At 45.6% G+C, this 15,973-nt stretch overlaps 1 protein-coding gene across 1 annotated transcript in view; it reads left to right on the top strand.

The window, feature by feature from the left end:
- PTPRJ (protein tyrosine phosphatase receptor type J) overlaps window positions 1–15,973 on the top strand; it is a 172,509-nt gene that overhangs the window by 104,471 nt on the left and 52,065 nt on the right. Inside the window, exons 2-4 of the mRNA XM_032639468.1 lie at window positions 10,492–10,510; window positions 11,663–11,896; window positions 13,850–14,032. Of these exons, the coding sequence (XP_032495359.1) occupies window positions 10,492–10,510; window positions 11,663–11,896; window positions 13,850–14,032 (436 nt within the window). The remainder of the gene's footprint in view (window positions 1–10,491; window positions 10,511–11,662; window positions 11,897–13,849; window positions 14,033–15,973) is intronic.

Consider the following 15,973-nt stretch of genomic DNA (forward strand, 5'->3'; position numbering starts at 1 on the left):
CTTCCCTCCCCCCTCCCCTCCCCCTCCCCCTCCTCCTACCCCTCCTTCCTCCTCTTCTTCTTCTTCTGCTTTTTTCTTTTTTTTTTTTTGAGATACACGGGCCTCTCACTGTTGTGGCCACTCCCGTTGCGGAGCACAGGCTCCGGACGCGCAGGCTCAGCGGCCATGGCTCACGGGCCCAGCTGCTCCGTGGCCCATGGGATCTTCCCGGACTTGGCACGAACCCGTGTCCCCTGCATCGGCAGGCAGACTCTCAACCAGTGTGCCACCAGGGAAGCCCCCTGCTTTTTTCTGGGAAGCTGAAAATCAGGATTTACAAGATGCTGTCTCCTAATTTAAAAATATTTGCTTAAGATTTTAAGAAACACTGTGGCAAAGCATCATGTTTTATACTATAAATATATACACTCTTTATTTGTCAGTTATATCTCAATAAAGTTGGAACAAATACAATGGGGAAAATAGGACAGTGTTCTAATGGAGGTATATTAAAAAAAACAACAACACTGTGGAATAAATAAAACACGTCAGTGGGCTAGATTTGGACAGTGGAGCTTCAGTTTAGGACCTTCAGATTTATTGTATGATGTGGAGAAAAGGTTCAGAGAGGGGGCCTGGGTTCTGCCAACTCTGATTCTCTCGTGAGATGGGGAGGTGAGTCCTGCTGGGGAGCCCATGAATTTGTGCTTTAGTCTCAGGGCTGGGTGATCTGGGTTGAGTTGCTGAACCACTCTGGGACTGACTTCCTTCCTCCATGGAGTCAAAGGGGAGGTCGATCACTATTTTACAAACTGTGTTCCTTGAGGTGCATTGGGGGTTTCATAAGTGTTTCCTGTGAGTTTCATAGAAAACACACCCCCTCTCCAACCCCTTCCAATTTGGCTGTGTGCAGTTGTAATGAAAACACTTGCCCAAATATGTGTTACACCAAGTTTTAATACATTGGAGAACACCAGTGTCTTCACTTGTTTATGCATCTATTATATTGAAAGTAAGAACAAGGTAACTTGAACTTTAAATGTATAATGAAAAGATTGCTTTTATTCAAGTGTACATATATGCACATAGACATACCTACATAGATATATATATGTGGAACTCTATGCATATAGTTCTTTATAAGACTCTTTTTGAAAAAATAGTTCTGCTGCTAAAAATACCCATGGAAACTTCTGGCCTGGGATTTCCAAGGTCATCCTCAACTCTGCATCTCAAAGTTCACATAGCCTCACCAAAATAGTCCCTCTGGTTACTTTTTCCTCTGTGCATTTGAAAGGGAAATGTTCATCATGCCTTCAACTGCCCCAAGAGGCAAGAGATGAGCCACCTGGTCTTTTTAGGGTAATTGTCGCTCATTCCTTCTGTCAAAGCCTCACCTGGCTTTTTGGGGGCACAAAATTAGGGATTATGCTGACCCTTCTCCGCAGTCCCTTTTGATGACAGTGTCAAGTTCAGAGAGTCATATGTGACTCTGCAAATGAGGCAGTCAGCCAGCCCATTCTCACCTTGCTTGGCCCAATGTCTCATGCTGTAGGTACTGCTTGCCATGCTGCCTATTGGTCTGCCTGTTCCCTGCTTGTGGACTCCACGGTGGAAGTGGATACCAGGCATTCAGGCTGCCCCACAATGCCGCACCTGTCTTCTGGAAAGCTTCCCATAAAGATGTTTATTGCCTGGCTTCTGGGTTCAGAGGGAGTGCCCAGCCTTTCTACCATTTTCGTGATCAATGATTTACCTTTTTATACCAGTTTTAAAGGGAGCTGTTGGGTAATTTTCACATAGGAGATAAATGGAAGGGAGAATGATGGCCTTTCAGAATTGAAATTTGTGCATGCCCCGAATCTCATAAAATGCTCTTTGATTTTAAAAATCTCTCGAAGCGGTTCACGTTTTGTTTAATTATGTCAGTGGGTAAAAATAACTATTGTCATATGGTGTGTGGGCTTGGTTTTGGAAGGATAAAGAATCTATTGTTACCCATTGTGTTATTCAGTCGCTTATTACCCAACCCTAAAAACCAAACGTGTATAATAGAAAGCCTTAAGCTTTGCTAAAATCCAGGCTCTGTGCTAAAATCCTCAAACTCTGCTCCCTTGAGAATAGTGCAGAAGCCTCCTTAATTCGGTCGGTTTTAATGGGTGGACGGAACCCGTCCCCAGGGCCCATGTCAGGCAGGGGTTTGTGACGGGCAGCCCCGGAAGTGCCTTTGGGTTCCGTGGTCTCAGCTGAAGTTTGTCCAGCATCCGAGCCAGCTTAGCGCTCCTGGGAGCGGTTTAAGTCAAGAGCTTCAGTCAGGCAGACCTGGGCCGGAAGCGTAGACTTCGTAGCTGTAGGATTCTGGGTCAGGAATTTAACTTTTCCAAGGCTTACTAGTTTCTTCATCTGTAAAATAGGGATCAACACAGTTCCTGCCTCTCGGGTCCTTGTCGTAAGGCCTAAAGGACTTGATGAATAGAACACCTGTAGTGCAGTGATTGGCCCGTAGTTAAGGGCTCAATCAATATTATTACAAGGAGAATCCATTAGCATTAAGTACCCGCACAGGATCACTCTCAAACCACCCGTGCCCCTCCCGCTCTGTCCCCCAAACTCACGGGGTGCTTGGCACTCCCTGCTTCTCCAGCTGGCTGGCTCCTGCCTCCATCTCTGCACTGCGCTGTCGTTGTCTTTGGTACCGCTCTCGCCCCTGGCTCTCGGTGTCAGAACCACCTTATGTGCCCTGGTATCTTTGGCATCCAGCCCAGGGCCTGGTGCAGTGCAGGACCGCAGGAAATGGCACGAGTGGCTTGGACTGAAAGGGCTTCAGAGCCTGGAGAGCTCCTGGGGATGGAGTGGTCACAGAAGGTCATCAGGTGAGCTGACGGGTGGCCACTTCAGAGGTTCAGTGAGGCAGGAGGAAGGCTGTGAGGCTGGGAACATAGGAACCTTGTTTTGTTAGAGCCCCAAGAAAACTCAGACGCGGGGTCTGTATTGCATATATCCTTCCGCCATTTTATACTTGATGGAATGGATGGCTTGGTGAGACCCAAGTCCCTGAGCTCTCAAGCATCAGGGGAAGTGGAACCTAACCCTCTTGATTACCCTGTTGGGCCGTGCCTACCTGATTCACAGGCTCTGCAGTGATGTGACATGAGCTCTGTGCTGTGGCTCTTCCATGTGCCCCTGCAGACCCCTGCCCCCCACCTCCACCCTGCTCTGCCCACTGGGAGGAAGCTGCCCTCTGCGGTCTACACCAGCAGGTGCCCTTGACCTGCAGCTTCCCACTGGGCCAATCCAGCAGCAGGAAGCCCCCAGTGGAGATGGAGGGAGGTAGCCCCTCAGCCTGTTCCCTTGTCCTGTCCCACTGCTCCTGCCTCTAGGGTTCTTGCCCAGCTCTTGCCCGTTTCCCTTAGCCCCACCCACACCCTTGTAAACAGACCCTTTTAAAACTCTCCTCAGTTACACTGGTAGAGTGTGTCATCTGTCCCTGCCAGGATCCTGACGAATACTAGCACGTTTCAGAAAGAGTAATCTAGCAGTTCTATTTTAATTTTCCACTGTGCATTGAAGGGAGAGACTAGAAGAGAGGCAACCAGGTATGTGGAGGAAGGAATAGGGCCTGCTATTCACAAAGGGCGTCAACTTAGCTTTTGGCCTTTTATATTCAAATGAGGAATTTTAGGTAGAGTTGCAGCAGTACTTTGACAGGACTGAAACAAAAATATACTGCAGCAGATATAACCCTCTTCTGGAACTTCTTAATTTAAAAAAAATCTTTTTTTTTTTTTTTGAATTATCACATGCTAGTAATTAAAAAAAAAATTTTTTTTTTCCGGCCACGCCATGCAGCTTGTGGGATCTTAGTTTCCTCACCAGGGATCGAACCCGGGCCCCCTGCAGTGGAAGCACGGAGTCCTAACCACTGGACCGCCTGGGAAGTCCCCTTACTTTTTTTTGGTGTGTGTATTAAGAGCTTCAAGATATAAAAGTGGATATGGTCTGTCTGTATCAGCCCAAGAACGAGGCTGTTTTCTGTTAGTTAGGGCTGAGGGTTATGAGGTCTTGGTTTAGGGTGGCCACACGACAGAAGTGGGAAGTCCAAGTGCATTGTACAGGGAAGCATCTTTAGGACATGACCACTGAGTGTACCCACCAAGGGCGAAGGAAGGGAGGAGTCAGGTTATTGCAGAGTTTATGGACTGGGAAACACGTGTAACGGGGCAGTCACAGAGGTACTTGGGAAGAGAATATGTACAAGTCTGTTTTGGTGCGCATCTAGGAGTAGTGTTCAAAGTGGACCACTGATGTAATGACTGTAGCTTTGGCCGAGTTGGGATGGCACTGAGGGCAGTGTTAGCAGTTTTCTCTTCTCTGGGCCTGGAGGAAGATTCTTGTGACTGGAGCCACAGTCTCAGGAATGGGGGTGGTTCCCAAAGAGGGGGAGGGAGAGCTTTGGCTCATCAGCATAACCAAAGGAGGTTGTGAAACAGAAACACATCCCTGGGGGAGGGGAGTGATAAACAAGGCTGGAAGTCTTGACAGCGAGGGTCTCTGCTCCTTAGAAAAGAAGAAGACTGCTGTGCAGTGTTGGGTGATCTTGGGCATAGTTAATGCCTGGCCATCTGGTCGACCAATGGGTGGACCATTGTCTGCTGTGCCTGGGGTATCTAGGTAACGGGAAGTCCTTGGCAGAACTGAAGACAGTATTATATTCTTTTTTCGTATGTTGGCATGTCTTCCTCCTAAGACAGTGAGCTTAATCTCTCTTCTCAGTGTTTGCTCCTTTTGCCCAGTTATGGGGCCTGCGGAAGCCTTGGGCCACCTGTGTGGGTGACTTTGCAGGGTGGTAGTGAGAAGATGGGTAAGCTATGAGTACTCCATCTGGGTTTGCATCCCAGGAGAGAATGCTTTGGGGAATCTTGGCTAGAATGGTTGAGGTCAAGATAGAGGTCAAGACCTGGATTCTGTTTCTGGTGCTTCCTCACTGGCTCTGTGTCCTTGGGTAAGCCACTTACTGTCTGTGCCTCAGTGCCCACCTCTGTAACTGAGTTATTGTTCAACTATTTATACACTTGTAAAGTATGAGTTTCAGATTGCCCACTGGTTTTATCAGTAGGATCTGAGCTTTGGTGTTGTCGTCTGTAAAATAGAGATAAAAATACCTTGCAGAGTTGCTGTGAAGATTCAAAGGTGATGATGGTCGTAATAGCTTAAATAGATCATTTAATTTCATATTCACTATAACAAAGCAGGTATGATTGTTTATAGATGTAGACACCGAGGGACAGAGAGGTTAAGCTACTTGCCCAAAGTCACACAGCAAGTAAATGGTGGCACTGAATGGTTTCCCCCAGGTGGTCTAGTCCCAGAGCCCAAGATCCCATGAGTCTGTGCTCAGACAAGGTCTGTAGAAAGCCCAGCTCAGTGCCTGGCACACAGTAGGTGCTTAGTAAACTTGAGTTCCTTCCTTTTTATCCTCAGAATGCATTCGGAAGTGGAGGTCCCCACAGTGCTTCTGGTAAGGCTGTTCTGCCCACCCCATGTTTTCTGATGTCCAGTTCGGGGTGAGGGTTCATTCCCCCTTCTTCGGCTGTCAAATCCACCTTTCAAAACCTCTCTATATATTACCTTCCTCTTCTCCTCCCCACCCTCCCACCCCAACCTCTTCCTTCCGGAAGCTTCCTTTCCCTCCTCCCTCCCAATGGCGGAGCTTGATAATAAACAGTCACCTACTTACTATCATTTTTTTAAAAAAATTGAAGTGGAATTCACATAACACAAAATTAACCATTTTAAAGTGTACAGTTCAGTAGCATTTAGTACATCCACAGTGTTGTGTAACCACCACCTCTCTCTAGTTTCAGAACATTTTCTTCACCCCAAAGAAAATCCAGTACCCGTTAACAATCACCCTCCCTTCCCCCTCTTCCTAGCCCCTGGCAACCACTAGCCTGCCTTCTGTTTCTATAGATTTCCTTATTCTGGACATTTCATATAAATGGGATGACAATATGTGTGCTTCTGTGTCTGCTTCTTTCATTTAGCATAATGGTTTTGCGGTTCGTCTCCATGGTAGCATGTATCAGAGTTTCATTCCTTCTCATGGCTGAATAGTATTCCGTTGTATGTGTATACCACATTCTGTTAGTCTGCCGTTAGGTTGTTTCCACCTTTTAGCCATTGCTAATAGTGCTTCAGTTGACCTCCACCATCTTTTATGCAATCACTGTCCCCTGTTGCAGTTTGGGCACAGGGGCTGTGGCTTTTGGTGTCCCCTGAGGCCTAGACAGGGTGAACTCATTCATAACCTCTGATTGCTGGGTCTGTTGAAACCAAGAGGGAGAAGGCTGGGAGCTAGATGTGCCCCTAGCTCTTGGGCCTGGCTCTGCATACTTTATCTGGTTTAATTTCTGCCTAGAGGGAAGTAGAGAGTGGAAAGTGCTGGTTTTTCTCCACCCTGAAGGACTTCTCCCTCCTGTGCCTGGGACAAGTTCATAATAACCAGTTGGGAAATTTCTTAGCTCCGTGACCTAAGGTCTGCTCTGACCTCAGCGTCCTCATCTGTAAAATGGGGATGATCGTTCTTGTTTCACAGAGTTGTGAGGATTAAACGGGTTGGAACCTGCGGAATGCTTGCTTCTTTCCCTACCTGGATTTGGAGTTCTGGGTGAGGGACCAGTTGAGGGAAGGCACTTGGAGGCAGGACGATTTTTGTGGACTCCTTCTCGATTAACAACGACCAGTGCCTTTTGGGGTCCTCTTAGAAGGGGAAGAAGCTGAGATAATTCTCATCACCATGTTTAGCTGTCACTGCTGAAAAGTTGTCCCCAACTTCCCTTTTCTGCAGTTAGTTAACTCTGATGCTCAGTGTATGAATCTGTGGACATTTTCTCCCATTTCACCCCCAGGCCCAACTAGGCTCTGAGCTAACTTCAGGAAGATGAGCTTTCTGTTGATTGGATTCTTTTAAAAAGTACTTATGAGGCATCCTCCATGCCAGTTAACTTGTAGGGTGTTGTTTGCAAGGGTCTTTTTTTTTTTTTTTTCCTGTGGTCACTGGAAGAGTTTGGGGGCCTGGCAGACCAGGACTTGCCTCCTGGCTTTACCTCTCACTGACCAGCTCTGTAACCCTTGATGACAGATCACTGACCTTGCACTTTTTTTTAATCTATAAAAATGTGAAAATGAGTCACCTTGCTTTGTGGTTGCTGTAGTGTTCTTTTGGTTGCAAATCTTAGACAACCCAAACAAGAGTAATTAAATAATAAGGGGTATTGCATCTCCCCAGGCAAGAAGTCTGGAGGTAGAAAGAGTCTAAAATTGCTTGACTTGGCAGTGCAGGGATCCAGGTGTTTTCTCTCATTCCCCTCATCAGCCATCCTCAGCAAGTGGGTGAGTTCTTCCCTCCTTGTCACATAGTGGCTGCAGCGGCTCCAGGCATCATGGGTAGATCTGCTGAAGTCCAGCGAAGCGGGATGGTGTTTCCTTCCGTCTCATTCCTTTTTATTAGCGAGGAAGCTCTTCCCCAAGAGACCCCTTGCAGACTTCTCTTAGGTGGTCTTGTCCTTCGTTTTAGTCTGCATCCTTTAGGTCCCCTGGGTCATAAGGCAAGGATTAAACTGCTAATGCTTTATTTGGGAAGTCAAGGCCTAGTGAGGTCAAGATGAGGGAACAGAAGGGGGAGTGAGGCCAAAAAGACATGAAGCCATGTGATGTAGTGTGTTATCCCTCTGGCTACGATTTCATGATGAACCTCGAAAAGATACCAGCTGGTGTGTATGCCTGGCACATAGGGCCTTCTTTGGGAGGGTTGCCAGGAGAAACTGTACCTGGATTTGTCAAAGAAGCACACTGATAATATCGCTTGAAATTAATTTTTAAACCTTCCCTAAGTCCTGGTACATTTCTCACCAGTTGCTTTACCCTGGAAGGTAGTGTAGCTAGTGTTTTAGGACACAGACTCTGGAGTCAGACTGCCTGGGTTCAGATCCAGGTGCTGTAGCTCACCAGCCCAGTAGGGACCTGTGCCTCCCTTTTAGTAATGTTTGGAGGATTAAGTGAGTTGATATCTGAAAGCACTTGGGACAGTGCCTGGCAGAGTCAGTGCTCTGGGTATATGATTTTAATCTTTGGAAACGTAACTTTTTGCCATGATCATGATTCTCGAACTTTCACCTGTAGAACTCAGAGCCCTTTGACACGTTGTCCTGTGTAGTTAAGACTATCACCCACTCAATGTTTACTGAGTCTAGGACTGTAAAGGACACAGTTGGAGATGCACAGACACTCTTCACCTTCATGTATGCCCTCAGTGAGTGGTACCTACCCGAGGGCATCCTCCATCTGTCCTCCTCTCTCCCTCTGCCATGGCCTCCTGGGACTCGGAGCCTGTCTGCTTTAGCTCTAGGGCTTTAGCACAGCGCTTGACACATGCAGGTGTGCGGGAATCGCTTGTTAAATGAGTTGTCAGTACTTTCTACCTTGAAATACTTTTTTACAGACATGTCTTATTTCTCTTACTTTCCTGTAAACAGTTTGAGGACAGGACCCAGATCTTTCATGTCTTAGGCGACATTTGGTTGGATGGTTGGATGATTGAATGGATTCCAGGTGAGGACACAACATATAGATGCCCAGGCAGAGAGATAATAACATTGCAAAAAAAAATAACATGCCATCCTAGGGTCATGAGGTTATGTAGTTTAATGTTTTCCAACTAATGGGCAAAAAAAAAAGTTTGCTGCCCTGTGCTACTTAACTAGCAACTGACTCCTCCTTTTTCTCCCTGTCTTGTGGTCCATCCTGGATGACGTGGATTGATGCATAGCATAGATTGAGGGGCAGGGCCTGGAGGGAGGAAGATGAGCTGGAAAAGTTCAGGCCTGAGATGAGGAGGGCTTGAGGGTACAGTGCAGTGGTGGGAATGGAAAGTTTGAGAGAGGGGGTGAGTAGGAAAGGATATCAACAGGGCTTTCCGTCCCCCCCGGCTTGCAGGGAGTGAGGAGAGGAAGAGTACTGGATTCATTTGAGTACTAGTACCTGGGTCACTGGGAGACAGGACAGGGGCCAGGCCCCTACCCCCCACCCCCCTTCTGTCCACCTATCTCATGAGATGAAAACTAATGTTGTTCTTATCTTCTCCATTTGATAAATGCAAAATTTCAGGATAAGCGGAAGGAATACTGGCCTGGGTAAATCAGGCTCCTGGGACCTGACTGGCCTTGGCCTTAGCCTTGCTGTGGGACCCTGGACAAGTTTTTCCCTTCTCTGGGCCTCAGGGGTTGCCTCCTCTCCAAAATGAGAGGCTCATTCTTTCCTTCAGTGGCATTTATTGAGTGCCTACTGTGTGTAATATTCTAGGCACGGGCATAGACGCGATTTCTGTTCTCGTGGAGTATACATTTCAGTTGGAGGAGACTGACAGTAACTGAGGTGAATGCCGGGAGAAAACTCACCAGTGATGTGGTGGAGAGTGAGTGGGGCTAATTTCCATTGGTTGGTTGGACACGGACTCCGTGAAGAGGTGGCATCTGAGGCCACAGTCTGGGAAGGTCTGGGGGCAGAGTGTTTTTGGAGAAGGGAATCAATACGTAAAGGGTCCAAGGGAGAATCAGCTTCAAGAACATTGTAAAGGGTGTGAGAGGCTATGAGATCAGAGAGGCCACACAGGCTGTAGTTAAGAGGTTGCATTTTATTCTAAGTGTGATGGGAGGTTGGAGGACGCTTTTTTCCACTGGAGTCCCTTTTGATTATTTTCTTCTTTACAGGGACCATACTTTGAAATATCCAAAAAGGTGTGTTAACTAAACAACAGAATGAACAATCTTGAAATATTTTAGGTTTTTAAAGTGTGCGGAAATAATGTATGGCTCATGGTAAATATCTTTGAGGATCCCCAGGGAGCTAAAGATGGCAGATTGAGATACGGTCAACTAGACAATCTTTAAGGTCCCTCTGTTTCAAACATTTATTCTTCTCAAAGCTGATTGCCATATGATTACAAAAAAAAAGATGACTGCCACCTACTGATAGAAGATGAATTTTTGCACAATGAAAATCTCAAACCCGGTGGATTTCTTCTGTCACGCATCTGGCTTTATACCCTCCGTTTCTCGACCTGAAGTGGCTCTGAGGAAGGGGTGATGGGGTGATGGTCCTGCTTTCCTTTCCTTCTGACGCAGAGAATCTCAACTCTTGTTTCCATGTTCTTCTGCCTCAGTGCACAATGTAGCGACAGGAAGGAGTGCTGACCTGGGGAGCTGCTCTTGTTGGATGTTTCAGTGGGAAAAAACACTGCCAACAGTTGTCTGGTCTCCATTGTTTGTAGTTGACCCGCGGTTACACTGAATTCCCCTATTCAGTGGCCCTACACCCTAACCCTGGCCAACAGGCCTTTGCCTAATGTATTTAACACCCTGCCCCAGTTATTAAATTCCCAACTGCTTTATTTCCGATTTGCATTTGCCATGGCTGAATGAATCTACTGACTTCCGTTTTCTTTTTCTGTTACAGATCGTGTGTACAGGTGACTGTAAGTACCACTTCCCATTCCACTCTTATGTTGTTCGCTACTGCCCCCCGATGGACACAGCAACATTAACAGCAACGTGAAAATCACAGAAAATGCTAATTTGCTAAAACTTGCTTAGTTTCCAATTTTTCTTTAGAAGTGGGGTGAGGGTGAAAACAGCAAGTGAAAGAAAAAATTTTTTATTTGTGCAATCCTGACAAATAAATAATTTTTCTGTGATTTTTTTTTCTAGCCTACATCTGTAGGTGATCAAAAAAAACCCACTTAGTTTTCATAATGCAGTATCATTTATATTTATTTCAGGTACTGTTATCCCATAATTATTTTCTTGTGTTGCTACATTACCACATGATTTTTAAAATGGTGTACAGGCTTTGCATAACCTTTGGAAAACCAGACGTAGCCTCCTGGATACTTTGCTTCCACGTGGAGGGCTGAATCCCAGTTGCTGGTCCACTGAGGTCCTCCCAGGTCTATAGTAAAATGAGAAAAATAGGGACAGTATAATAAGTTTTTTATGAAACTAAATATATTCAGTTGAAATCACTGTTTATTCTGGGATTATGTCCTTAACAATTTTTTGGATCATAATTCGCTTCTTTAAGAAATAAAATTATTTATTTCTATAAGAAATAAAAGTAAGAGTATATGGTAATTTTTTAATGTATGTTTTTGAAAAAATAAAAACTGGTAGCTTTTGTCTGTCCTCAAAATTCAAGGACTATTTTTTTTTTCCTGGTTGGTAAAACCTCAAAGTCTGTGAACCATAGGGATAAAATAATTAGAATGTTCTCACAGTGCCATACAAAGGGGGCAGACCTTGCTGAAACCTTCTAATAAAGAAAAGCTCAGTTAATAACAGTCATTAAGCAAAGCCTGTGCAAACAATAGAAAGAGTTCTACAATTGCTTTTTCTTCCTTGTTAATCAGTTTGGTAAGTAGACTGGAAGGTTCCTTGTGCAGGCTTGAATCACTGGTGCAAGAGAAGAAAATATCTGTGTGTAGAGGTGATACTGTAAACTGGGGAAAGGGAGATGAGGGAACTATGATGCGTTTTAAAAATTATAATAAAAAAGTCTGTTGTATGGCTGGTATATGGTGGGAGGTGCCATTTTATTAGCTTGTATTTCATTCTTCTTTCCTGTGTTCTAGGCTCCCGCTGCGATCTGGTTGAATTCACATCTACAGCCAGTGAGATTCAATCGTCTATCAAGGCAGCAGGAAACTTTTCAGTGATAAACGTAACGGATTTGAGTGGCCAGAGTCAGCAGTTTCTCCGAGCAGACAGCGATGGGAAGACTTCATTTTCAGGGCTGGTTCCTGGGATGCGCTATCTTTTCACCCTTTCAAATGGCTCCAGTACCTGCTGCCAAGAAGTGCAAATACGTGAGTGAGACTTTTCTTTTGGGATGGATTGTGGGTTTTAGAGAATGTCAGTGTCTTCATGTTTGAGCAGTACTACGATGGCGTAGTGGTTAAAAGCGCAGACCGGGAATCAGGGTCCCGGGTTCGCTTCCTGGGTCTGTCATTGTTTCACTGTATGACCTGGGGCTAGTCATTGGTCCTCTTAGACCTCAGTTTCTTCATCTTTATTACCAAAAATACATACATACACACACACATAGTTTTAAAAGCTATTTTAAGATGTACTTTGCTGAACTATTGAAAGTTAAGAACTTCCTTTTCTAGGGAATTCCCTGGTGGTCCAGTGGTTAGGACTCCACACTTTCACTGCTGAGGGTGTAGGTTCAATCCCTGGTTGGGGAACTAAGGTCCTGCAAGCCGTGTGGTACGGCACAAAAACAAACAAACAAAAAAAGCCCCTGCTTTTTAAAAATCTTTCCCTGTAGAAACAGAATCCCTGTATGAATCAACAAAATTTAGTTCTTGACATATTTCTCTTTCTTTAAAAGGGCGCCATAGCCTTCTTCAGGAAGTTACTGTGAAGCATAAATGAGCAAATGTGTGCACAGCACCTGGCGCAGTGCCTGGGACCCAGCCAGCACCCAGAATAGGACTGCTGCTGCTTCTTGCTGCTCTCACGCTGTGACTGTGCCTATTGTTTTATCATTGTCCTCACCACCATCATCACTGCTGATTGCAAATGGTACCACAACGATAACCTGCCAAAATGCTACTCTGACACTGTGAACCGGTTACTTTATAAAGAGGAGGTTCAAGTCTGAGGGGCTTTCTGGCATGAAGTTTATTGAATTGTGGGCCACCAGATTCTTCTGTGCCTGGTCCCTTTTCTCTTCTCTTGTTTCCTCTCCTGCCCTTCTTCTTTGATTGGGTTAATGTTTGCATCTCCCAGGTTCCAGGTCAGGCCCACTCTCCATGCTGTCATTTGAAGGCCACATGCATGCTGAAGTGGTGTTACCCGTACCACCTTTATTCTTCTGGGATAAGGCCCTGGGTCCTTGAGAAGGGCCTTAGTGCCTGTGCAATAAGGGTAACTTCTGTTTCTAGTTGTTACTCCTCCATCTAGACTGTAATTAGGATGCATCCATTTTGAAGTTTTAGTTACTGTTAATAACCATCACGGCTTCCATTGTGTTAAGATCCTATGCATCTACAATTTGACAGATGATGAAGTGAGGTTTAGGGCAGTGAGATGACTTCGAGTACAATCACATGCTAGTGGCCAGCAGGATTGGACTCTGAGCCCTGCTTTGTGAATGTCCAAGTCCAATGACTTTGTTTACAATTTCAGGGTGCCTTAATAATAATCCTTTGTGTTTAAGAGCTGTCAGCAGAGGAACCTGAGACTGCGATGTTTTAAGGGACTGATTCCAGGTCACACAGCTAAGGGGCAGAGCAGTGCCTTACATCCAGGTCTGGATTCCAAGACCAGCTCTTTTCTCTTTATGCCATTCTGTCCTATGCCATCTTTAGGCCAGAGAACTGTGGCGCTTCCTCCTAATATCTGGGTTTGGAAAAAAAGTTATCATATGCTTCTGCACTGTGTATGCCTCTCCAGAAGCAGCGTTTTCTGAGAATCAGGAGATAGACTTATTTTGCGTCACAGGTCTCTTTTATGTCAGCTTCTGTACAGATTTAGCTCCATGTTCAAGTCATGGCCAACAAGGCCACCCTCTGTTATTTTTATCTTTGTTTTACAGCCTTCTGTTTCACTAACACACATGCATACATGTATATATGGGAATCTAAATGTATTTTGTTGGAGGGAAGTCCAGGAGGCAAATAAAGAGAAATGAAATTCTACGGTTGCAAAATTCACTTCTGGAAAGTAGACACACAGAGCAGTCCCTACTCTTACATTTCTTTTCGAAATATAATTTTTTTCTCTCCTTTTTTTGGGAAACAATATTAAAATAGAACCCAGTCCTACAGAAGCCGTTACCATCAGTCCAACCAGTGTGACCCTAACCTGGAAAAACGACACAGCTGGAGTAACGAGTACGATGGAAAATGGGCAGATGAGTCTTGCAAATCAAACAGGTGGTAACAGCACATACTCAAGCCCAGGAAGCAATGGGACTTCAGGAGATACCACATTAGGTAAGATGAGTAGCTCCCAGGAATGATCATGAACCATCCTTCTTGTCCTGTATCCTAGAGCCTTGCCCATTCAAGTTGCCTGCTGGAAAGAGATTGATTTTCATTAACTGTGGAAGACGAGAAAAGATTCTATATTGTTTCAAGCCCAGGAGTTCAGGTGACAGGATCACTCAGTATTAAGGTCCTGTGTGTTTTGGGATATTTTAGCTACTTCCAACTCTTTGATTTAAAGTTGTTTTCATTATTATTGATTAATACTTACTTTTCTGCTAGGACTTGGGAACAGAGACCTGTTAGAAATGTGTCTTGGGCTTCCCTGGTGGCGCGGTGGTTAAGAATCTGCCTGCGAAGGCAGGGGACACGGGTTCGAGCCCTGGTCTGGGAAGGTCCCACATGCCGCGGAGCAACTGAGCCCGTGTGCCACAACTGCTGAGCCTGCGCTCTAGAGCCCACACGCCACAACTACTGAAGCTCGCACACCGCAACGAAGAGTAGCCCCCGCTTGCCACAGCTAAAGAAAGCCTGCACGCAGCAACGAAGACCCAACACAGCCATTAATTAATTAATTAATTGAAAAAAAAAGAAAAAGAAATGTGTCTTGATGGTGTTGGTAATTACTAGGCTTCTTTTAATCTCCTCAGGGAAGTTGATGCTATATTTATATTCCTGGGAGCTTCCGTTGGGCATGAAAGTTTGATATACTTTATAGAGGAGTATGTGCTTCAAATGAAATAAGAGTCCAGGGACTCTTATTAAGCTTAGATTTTTCTTTAGTTTAGATGTCAGTACCCTGAGCCACCTGTTACAGCTGCAAATTTAGCTTTTTTTTTTTAAGCTGAAAAGAACCAAAAATATAAAAAACAGATGAGACGCTCTTTTTAAGCTGAGAAGAATACACAATTTAAAAAAGAGGTCCTGTGTTGGTTTTCTGATCACACCCTGTGTCGGGTGTGCTCTCATTGGCTGGTGAAGGCTGTGGAAAGCTGACCTCCTGAGCCCATGGTGTGAAGTGACCGCCTGGCACAGCGCCTTCTGCACACGGAGCAGGCCAACGCTAAACCAGTGGTTTTCAACATTTTTTTTTTTAAGCTTGGAAACTATTTCCTTAAATAAAATCTTGCCCAGATGCCCAGTAAGTAAAAAGAACTGAAGAGAGAGGAGCTACAGGGATGCAGCGTCATAGGTACCTTCAAAAACCTCCTGGAGGTTCTCAGCACAGTTTTAGAGAAAACAGAAACCCACAGTAAAGATTTGCTGTATTGTGAGAGAGAGAGGAAAAGAAGGAGGGGGCAGAGAGGAGATAGAAGAGAATTAAGGAGGAAGAAGAAGGCAGAATTTAGAAATGCTGATGGGACAACGTGATGCAGAATTGGTGACTATAGGAAAGGGGAGGTGGACAAGTGGCCAGAAGCCCACAGCCCAGGAACCAAGGATCCTCACTCTACCTTAAAGCCCCCAAGGTCAAGGCTGTGTTTATCAGCTACCGTTTACTGAGCACATACCATGTGCTTAGCTGTCCTTAATACATCAGGGTGTCCTCACAGTAACCCTGAGGGCTACAGTGGAAGACATGGTAATGCCGAGAAGTTAAGTTTCTTCTGAGCTCCCAGAGTTATTGAGCCATCATGTAGTGGGAACCCAGCAGCCTGATTCCAGAGCACTGTGGTACAGTGGTGTTCATAACAGTTACCCAGATCATTGAGATGGCTGCTTTATTTGTGTTACGCGTGTCTTTTTTTTTTTTTTTTTTTTTTGCGGTACGCGGGCCTTTCACTGCTGTGGCCTCTCCCGTTGCGGAGCACAGGCTCCGGACGCGCAGGCTCAGCGGCCATGGCTCACGGGCCCAGCCGCTCCGTGGCACGCGGGATCCTCCCGGACCGGGGCACGAGCCCGTGTCCCCTGCATCGGCCGGCGGACTCTCAACCGCTGCGCCACCAGGGA

The sequence above is a fragment of the Phocoena sinus genome, chromosome 8 (assembly GCF_008692025.1).
Source record: "Phocoena sinus isolate mPhoSin1 chromosome 8, mPhoSin1.pri, whole genome shotgun sequence".
Classification (NCBI taxonomy): Eukaryota; Metazoa; Chordata; class Mammalia; order Artiodactyla; family Phocoenidae; genus Phocoena; species Phocoena sinus.